Below are 9,443 nucleotides of genomic sequence, written 5' to 3'. Positions count from 1 at the left end.
ATACTGAGACCGACCATCAATGACCGCCCAGCCATGTACTGAGACCGACCATCAATGACCGCCCAGCCATGTACTGAGACCGACCATCAATGACCGGCCAGCCATGTACTGAGACCGACCATCAATGACTGCCCCAGCCATGTACTGAGACCGACCATCAATGACCGCCCAGCCATATACTGAGACCGACCATCAATGACCGCCCAGCCATATACTGAGACCGACCATCAATGACCGGCCAGCCCTGTACTGAGACCGACCATCAATGACCGCCCAGCCATGTACTGAGACCGACCATCAATGACCGCCTAGCCATGTACTGAAACCCTCAATGACCGCCCAGCCATGTGCCGAGACTGATCGACCATCAATGACTGCCCCAGCCATATACTGACCATGAATGACCGCCCAGCAATGTACTGAGATTGACTGATCATGTTTGTCATGTACATGGTGTGTAAAATAAGAGTCAAGACTTTGTTTTTTTATATATAAAAGAAAGATTTATTTATAGTACTTAACCTGAATATACAAAGTAGTGGTCCAGCATGAAGTGATGAGGTATACAGCGTAATAAGCTAGTCACAGGTGGATGAGACTACGCCCTGCTCCTCACTAATCTCCGCTATACACACTTTGATAGCACATTAGGATACAGAAAAAAAATTTACATATTCAACTTTGCCATTTTCCAAACATTTTGCTTGCACAACTATATACGGAACAGCAACAAATGAAAGATCTATACAGAATGCCCCAGGTTTCCCTTTGCGGCTATAATATGAGCCATCTCTTTGGCCTTCATTGCATATGAAGCTCCTAGGCTAACACCATGATATATATTACAGGACGGCAGCTTCACTCCCGAATACACATGGCTCCACCAGGACCTGCGATTCAGAGATGACACAAAGCAAAGCTATACCACCACGGAAAACAAACAGATCTTTTTCTTTATTATTGTAGCAGTCAACCAGTACAAACAAGCACCAATAAATAACATTTTACAAAAAACCTTCCGCTATCCTGGCCGTGATGTTACAGGTTTCTAGTGCATGTGGGTTTACAGTATATAAAAAAGTTGTTCTGTAAAATGTACAGATATAAAGCACATTCTCTACTGTTTAGATTCAACCATGTCACGTAGGCTATAAAAAGTCCGGGCACCGGGGGAGGGGGCGACTAGGCCGACTCTTTCACTTCTGTGGAATCTCCATTTTCTGTCTTCTGTTTTTTAGTTTCAGTTTCCTCCTGAAAAGCAAAGATGGCCATTAATGTGAGGAAACACGTGGGGGCAGAGAGAGAGCGTGAGAGAGAGACATATACAGCAGGGGCAGATAAGGGGTCACACACACACAGCAGGGGCAGATAAGGGGTCACACACACACAGCAGGGGCAGATAAGGGGTCACACACACACAGCAGGGGCAGATAAGGGGTCACACACACACACACACAGCAGGGGCAGATAAGGGGTCACACTCACACAGCAGGGGCAGATAAGGGGTCACACACACACAGCAGGGGCAGATAAGGGGTCACACACACACACACAGCAGGGGCAGATAAGGGGTCACACACACACACACACAGCAGGGGCAGATAAGGGGTCACACACACACAGCAGGGGCAGATAAGGGGTCACACACACACAGCAGGGGCAGATAAGGGGTCACACACACACAGCAGGGGCAGATAAGGGGTCACACACACACAGCAGGGGCAGATAAGGGGTCGCGCACACAGCAAGGGCAGATAAGGGGTCGCGCGCGCGCACACAGCAGGGGCAGATAAGGGGTCGCACACACACACACACACAGCAGGGGCAGATAAGGGGTCACACGCACACAGCAGGGGCAGATAAGCGGTCACACACACACAGCAGGGGCAGATAAGGGGTCGCGCACACAGCAGGGGCAGATAAGGGGTCGCGCGCGCGCACACAGCAGGGGCAGATAAGGGGTCGCGCACACAGCAGGGGCAGATAAGGGGTCGCGCACACAGCAGGGGCAGATAAGGGGTCGCGCACACAGCAGGGGCAGATAAGGGGTCGCGCACACAGCAGGGGCAGATAAGGGGTCGCGCACACAGCAGGGGCAGATAAGGGGTCGCGCGCGCACACAGCAGGGGCAGATAAGGGGTCGCGCGCGCACACAGCAGGGGCAGATAAGGGGTCGCGCGCGCACACAGCAGGGGCAGATAAGGGGTCGCGCGCGCACACAGCAGGGGCAGATAAGGGGTCGCGCGCGCACACAGCAGGGGCAGATAAGGGGTCGCGCGCGCACACAGCAGGGGCAGATAAGGGGTCGCGCGCGCACACAGCAGGGGCAGATAAGGGGTCGCGCGCGCACACAGCAGGGGCAGATAAGGGGTTGCGCGCACACAGCAGGGGCAGATAAGGGGTCGCGCACACACAGCAGGGGCAGATAAAGGGGTCACACACACACAGCAGGGGCAGATAAGGGGTCACACACACACACAGCAGGGGCAGATAAGGGGTCACACACACACACAGCAGGGGCAGATAAGGGGTCGCGCACACACACAGCAGGGGCAGATAAAGGGGTCACACACACACAGCAGGGGCAGATAAGGGGTCACACACACACACAGCAGGGGCAGATAAGGGGTCACACACACACACAGCAGAGGCAGATAAGGGGTCGCACAAACACACACACAGCAGGGGCAGATAAGGGGTCGCACACACACACACACACACAGCAGGGGCATATAAGGGGTCGCACACACACACACACAGCAGGGGCAGATAAGGGGTCGCGCACACACACACACACACAGCAGGGGCAGATAAGGGGTCGCGCACACACACACACAGCAGGGGCAGATAAGGGGTCGCGCACACACACACACAGCAGGGGCAGATAAGGGGTCGCGCACACACACACACACACACAGCAGGGGCAGATAAGGGGTCGCGCACACACACACACACAGCAGGGGCAGATAAGGGGTCGCGCACACAGCAGGGGCAGATAAGGGGTCGCGCACACACACACACACACACAGCAGGGGCAGATAAGGGGTCGCGCGCACACACACACAGCAGGGGCAGATAAGGGGTCACACACACACAGCAGGGGCAGATAAGGGGTCGCACACACACAGCAGGGGCAGATAAGGGGTCGCTCGCGCACACACACAGCAGGGGCAGATAAGGGGTCGCTCGCGCACACACACAGCAGGGGCAGATAAGGGGTCGCGCGCACACACACACAGCAGGGGCAGATAAGGGGTCGCACACACACAGCAGGAAGAGTCTAATATACAAGTTAATGGCAGCTATATCCTTACATAACATGCAGCACCCACCTCCTTCTCCGCCGGGCGCTTTACAGGATGACTGTCTGACTCAGTCTCCTCTCCTTCACCTTCTTCCTCTTCTTCATCTTCTTCTCCTTCACCCTCTGCTGGGAAAGAAGAGAACAAATGATGAGACAATAGCACTAGTGTCGCAGCGATGGAGGGATCTCTATGGAAAGGACCATCACCTTCATCTTCTTCCTCCTCTGGGTCCTCGGTGTTCTCCTCGCTGTGATCGGCTCCGTTCTCTTCCTGTAAATACATCCAGGTTACACACCACCTCCAGCAGCCGCTCCATACACGGATGGTTTACTATGGACAACAAACCCCAGCATGCCACCACAATAATGGCCGTCCATAAAGGCCCCTGTGCATGCTGAGAGTTGTAGTGTACGGGGAATAATATCAGAGGAGACTTACAGTTCCGTTGGCCGGAACGTCGCCGCCATTCTCCGCCTTCTCGGCCTCCTCCACCACTTCCTTCTTCTCCTTGAGATCCTGCACAATAAGCACATAACAGATATATATATATATAGCGGCAGTGACTAGTGGTACAGCTGCTCCTAGTAGCGATCACACTTTATTATGTGCCAGTATAATAAGGCAGTGAAGAGCCAGGCTCGGCACTTCTCTCCCATTCCTCTCATGTCTATTGGTCTCCATTGAGCTTATAAAATCATTCTACACACAGGATTACACAGCAGGAAGACAAAGAATCGAATCGATACCGGCGGGAGATGCTCAGGTATCGGACGCGCGCTCCCGCATCGGGCTCAGCTACTGGACGCGCGCTCCCGCTTCGGCTCATGTAGCGGATGCGCGCCTCCGGGGCGGCCGCGAGCAGCGGAGAAACAAAGACTTGGCCGCGCAGGCGCAGCAGCGTCTCTCCGGCTCCCGCTCACCACGCCCCCTGGTCCCGCCCCCGCTCTCCCGCATTTTTCTCCACAGCCGCCCCCCCCCCCCCCCTCCATTCGTTTGAACTCGCCGTCTCCTCAGAGCAGAGAGCGGGGGCTGGCCGGGAGCCAGGGCAGGTGGCAGGGCTCACCGCTGCGATACAGTGCGATACACCCCGCTCACCACAGCAGGTGAGGTAAAAGCGCGGGAGAGGCAGAACCCGTGAGGTGAGCGGGCACACCGACCGGAGCGACAAATCACCCGGGGAGAAGGAAAGTTCGCACGGAGCCGGTAATTGCCGCGATACCTCGTGCGGACAAAAGACAACAAAGAGCCGCGGCGAACAATGGGAGACACGGTGTGACAGGCGGCGGTACCTTAGTCACGGGCACCTCGGTGCTGGCGGCGGTGGTATCCACATCGGTATCGGCCATGTTCCCGGGAAGTTCGGTGAGCGGGAGGAAGAAGAGTAATAATACCGGGAGGAGGAGGAGGAGAAGAGCTGATGGAAGACGCAGGACCCGCGGCCGTGAGGACACCAATGAAACTACTGGACCACAGAGCGAGAATTAAATACAAACTCGGAGTGGGCGGGACCCAGGAGGATGGCGGCGCTGGGATTGGCTGGAGAACGCTACCCGCTCATGTTTCATTGGCTGTCTTTAATGTCTATTCTCAGCATCCCCCCGCCCCGTAGAATTAATAGGCTCCTCACTCTGTGATTGGCTTATCCGGATAGAGGATAACCCCGCCCATTATGCAAATATCATAGTGGAGCAGCAGGATGCTTGGCAGCTTCTATTGGCTCGCGCCCCCCTCCTTTGTTGTGCGGATGTGACTGGCTGGTACCAGGCGCCGTGCTGCGCTCCGCCGGCCATAGGGGTGTACGGAACCGGCCGCAAGGGGGAGCAGTGTGTACGGGCAGCGGCGGAACCGGCCGCAAGGGGGAGCAGTGTGTACGGGGCAGCGGCGGAACCGGCCGCAAGGGGGAGCAGTGTGTACGGAACCGGCCGCAAGGGGGAGCAGTGTGTGTATAGGGGAGCAGTGTGTACGGAACCGGCCGCAAGGGGGAGCAGTGTGTACGGGGCAGCGGCGGCAGTGTGCAGTCTCCTCACTGATTCCTGGTTATTACCCCATATACATAGCTCACCATAGTGATAGGGGAAGCGTGCAGTCTCCTCACTGATTCCTGGTTATTACCCCATATACATAGCTCACCATAGTGATAGGGGAAGCGTGCAGTCTCCTCACTGATCCATTCCTGGTTATTACCCCATATACATAGCTCACCATAGTGATAGGGGAAGCGTGCAGTCTCCTCACTGATTCCTGGTTATTACTCCATATACATAGCTCACCATAGTGATAGGGGAAGCGTGCAGTCTCCTCACTGATTCCTGGTTATTACCCCATATACATAGCTCACCATAGTGATAGGGGAAGCGTGCAGTCTCCTCACTGATTCCTGGTTATTACCCCATATACATAGCTCACCATAGTGATAGGGGAAGCGTGCAGTCTCCTCACTGATTCCTGGTTATTAACACAAATACATAGCTCACAATAGTGATAGGAGAAGCGTGCAGTCTCCTCACTGATTCCTGGTTATTACCCCATATACATAGCTCACCATAGTGATAGGAGAAGCGTGCAGTCTCCTCACTGATTCCTGGTTATTACCCCATATACATAGCTCACCATAGTGATAGGGGAAGCGTGCAGTCTCCTCACTGATCCATTCCTGGTTATTACCCCATATACATAGCTCACCATAGTGATAGGGGAAGCGTGCAGTCTCCTCACTGATTCCTGGTTATTACCCCATATACATAGCTCACCATAGTGATAGGGGAAGCGTGCAGTCTCCTCACTGATCCATTCCTGGTTATTACCCCATATACATAGCTCACCATAGTGATAGGAGAAGCGTGCAGTCTCCTCACTGATCCATTCCTGGTTATTACCCCATATACATAGCTCACCATAGTGATAGGGGAAGCGTGCAGTCTCCTCACTGATTCCTGGTTATTACCCCATATACATAGCTCACCATAGTGATAGGGGAAGCGTGCAGTCTCCTCACTGATTCCTGGTTATTACCCCATATACATAGCTCACCATAGTGATAGGAGAAGCGTGCAGTCTCCTCACTGATTCCTGGTTATTACCCCATATACATAGCTCACCATAGTGATAGGAGAAGCGTGCAGTCTCCTCACTGATTCCTGGTTATTACCCCATATACATAGCTCACCATAGTGATAGGGGAAGCGTACAGTCTCCTCACTGATTCCTGGTTATTACCCCATATACAGAGCTCACCATAGTGATAGGGGAAGCGTGCAGTCTCCTCACTGATCCATTCCTGGTTATTACCCCATATACATAGCTCACCATAGTGATAGGGGAAGCGTGCAGTCTCCTCACTGATTCCTGGTTATTACCCCATATACATAGCTCACCATAGTGATAGGGGAAGCGTGCAGTCTCCTCACTGATCCATTCCTGGTTATTACCCCATATACATAGCTCACCATAGTGATAGGGGAAGCGTGCAGTCTCCTCACTGATTCCTGGTTATTACTCCATATACATAGCTCACCATAGTGATAGGGGAAGCGTGCAGTCTCCTCACTGATTCCTGGTTATTACTCCATATACATAGCTCACCATAGTGATAGGGGAAGCGTGCAGTCTCCTCACTGATTCCTGGTTATTACCCCATATACATAGCTCACCATAGTGATAGGGGAAGCGTGCAGTCTCCTCACTGATTCCTGGTTATTACCCCATATACATAGCTCACCATAGTGATAGGGGAAGCGTGCAGTCTCCTCACTGATTCCTGGTTATTACCCCATATACATAGCTCACCATAGTGATAGGGGAAGCGTGCAGTCTCCTCACTGATTCCTGGTTATTACCCCATATACATAGCTCACCATAGTGATAGGGGAAGCGTGCAGTCTCCTCACTGATCCATTCCTGGTTATTACCCCATATACATAGCTCACCATAGTGATAGGGGAAGCGTGCAGTCTCCTCACTGATTCCTGGTTATTACCCCATATACATAGCTCACCATAGTGATAGGAGAAGCGTGCAGTCTCCTCACTGATTCCTGGTTATTACTCCATATACATAGCTCACCATAGTGATAGGGGAAGCGTGCAGTCTCCTCACTGATTCCTGGTTATTACCCCATATACATAGCTCACCATAGTGATAGGGGAAGCGTGCAGTCTCCTCACTGATTCCTGGTTATTACCCCATATACATAGCTCACCATAGTGATAGGAGAAGCCTGCAGTATCCTCACTGATTCCTGGTTATTACCCCATATACATAGCTCACCATAGTGATAGGGGAAGCGTGCAGTCTCCTCACTGATTCCTGGTTATTACCCCATATACATAGCTCACCATAGTGATAGGGGAAGCGTGCAGTCTCCTCACTGATTCCTGGTTATTACTCCATATACATAGCTCACTATAGTGATAGGGGAAGCGTGCAGTCTCCTCACTGATTCCTGGTTATTACTCCATATACATAGCTCACCATAGTGATAGGGGAAGCGTGCAGTCTCCTCACTGATTCCTGGTTATTACCCCATATACATAGCTCACCATAGTGATAGGGGAAGCGTGCAGTCTCCTCACTGATTCCTGGTTATTACCCCATATACATAGCTCACCATAGTGATAGGGGAAGCGTGCAGTCTCCTCACTGATTCCTGGTTATTACCCCATATACATAGCTCACCATAGTGATAGGGGAAGCGTGCAGTCTCCTCACTGATCCATTCCTGGTTATTACCCCATATACATAGCTCACCATAGTGATAGGGGAAGCGTGCAGTCTCCTCACTGATTCCTGGTTATTACCCCATATACATAGCTCACCATAGTGATAGGGGAAGCGTGCAGTCTCCTCACTGATTCCTGGTTATTACCCCATATACATAGCTCACCATAGTGATAGGGGAAGCGTGCAGTCTCCTCACTGATCCATTCCTGGTTATTACCCCATATACATAGCTCACTATAGTGATAGGGGAAGCGTGCAGTCTCCTCACTGATTCCTGGTTATTACCCCATATACATAGCTCACCATAGTGATAGGGGAAGCGTGCAGTCTCCTCACTGATCCATTCCTGGTTATTACCCCATATACATAGCTCACCATAGTGATAGGGGAAGCGTGCAGTCTCCTCACTGATTCCTGGTTATTACCCCATATACATAGCTCACCATAGTGATAGGGGAAGCGTGCAGTCCCTCCTCACTGATTCCTGGTTATTACCCCATATACATAGCTCACCATAGTGATAGGGGAAGCGCGCAGTCTCCTCACTGATTCCTGGTTATTACCCCATATACATAGCTCACCATAGTGATAGGGGAAGCGTGCAGTCCTCCTCACTGATTCCTGGTTATTACCCCATATACATAGCTCACCATAGTGATAGCGGAAGCGTGCAGTCTCCTCACTGATCCATTCCTGGTTATTACCCCATATACATAGCTCACCATAGTGATAGGAGAAGCGTGCAGTCTCCTCACTGATCCATTCCTGGTTATTACCCCATATACATAGCCCACCATAGTGATAGGGGAAGCGTGCAGTCTCCTCACTGATTCCTGGTTATTACCCCATATACATAGCTCACCATAGTGATAGGGGAAGCGTGCAGTCTCCTCACTGATTCCTGGTTATTACCCCATATACATAGCTCACCATAGTGATAGGAGAAGCGTGCAGTCTCCTCACTGATTCCTGGTTATTACCCCATATACATAGCTCACCATAGTGATAGGAGAAGCGTGCAGTCTCCTCACTGATTCCTGGTTATTACCCCATATACATAGCTCACCATAGTGATAGGGGAAGCGTGCAGTCTCCTCACTGATTCCTGGTTATTACCCCATATACATAGCTCACCATAGTGATAGGGGAAGCGTGCAGTCTCCTCACTGATCCATTCCTGGTTATTACCCCATATACATAGCTCACCATAGTGATAGGGGAAGCGTGCAGTCCTCCTCACTGATTCCTGGTTATTACCCCATATACATAGCTCACCATAGTGATAGGGAAGCGTGCAGTCTCCTCACTGATCCATTCCTGGTTATTACCCCATATACATAGCTCACCATAGTGATAGGGGAAGCGTGCAGTCTCCTCACTGATTCCTGGTTATTACTCCATATACATAGCTCACCATAG

The 9,443-nt window shown here is 52.0% G+C and overlaps 1 protein-coding gene across 2 annotated transcripts; it reads right to left on the bottom strand.

The window, feature by feature from the left end:
- Positions 1–932: 932 nt before the first annotated feature.
- Positions 933–4,784, bottom strand: LOC138769249 (prothymosin alpha-like). Of its 2 annotated transcripts, none has more exons than XM_069947592.1 (5): positions 4,595–4,784; positions 3,744–3,821; positions 3,512–3,575; positions 3,333–3,430; positions 933–1,251 (listed from the first exon to the last, which is right to left on the bottom strand). In XM_069947592.1, exons 1-5 carry the CDS (start codon positions 4,649–4,651, stop codon positions 1,183–1,185), a joined length of 366 nt encoding a protein of 121 aa, XP_069803693.1. In that variant the 5' UTR covers positions 4,652–4,784; the 3' UTR covers positions 933–1,182. The 2 variants fall into 2 exon arrangements, with proteins under 2 accessions (XP_069803693.1, XP_069803694.1); XM_069947593.1 differs by having other exon boundaries at positions 3,333–3,427; positions 4,595–4,780.
- Between the last annotated feature and the right edge of the window lie 4,659 nt (positions 4,785–9,443).

This window comes from Dendropsophus ebraccatus, chromosome 12 (genome assembly GCF_027789765.1).
Source record: "Dendropsophus ebraccatus isolate aDenEbr1 chromosome 12, aDenEbr1.pat, whole genome shotgun sequence".
Taxonomy (NCBI): Eukaryota; Metazoa; Chordata; class Amphibia; order Anura; family Hylidae; genus Dendropsophus; species Dendropsophus ebraccatus.
The sequence above is the reverse complement of the archived record's forward strand: the minus strand, read 5'-3'. Positions and strand labels throughout refer to the sequence as shown.

Bases quoted from the DNA above. Each gene is read 5' to 3' on its own strand.
- LOC138769249 (XM_069947592.1), bottom strand. From the start codon at position 4,651: ATGGCCGATACCGATGTGGATACCACCGCCGCCAGCACCGAGGTGCCC. The intron at 3,822-4,594 runs GTACCGCCGCCT...CTTATTGTGCAG, and splicing joins CCGAGGTGCCCGTGACTAAG to GATCTCAAGGAGAAGAAGGA. The intron at 3,431-3,511 runs GTGATGGTCCTT...CTTCTTTCCCAG, and splicing joins AGAGGAGGAAGAAGATGAAG to CAGAGGGTGAAGGAGAAGAA.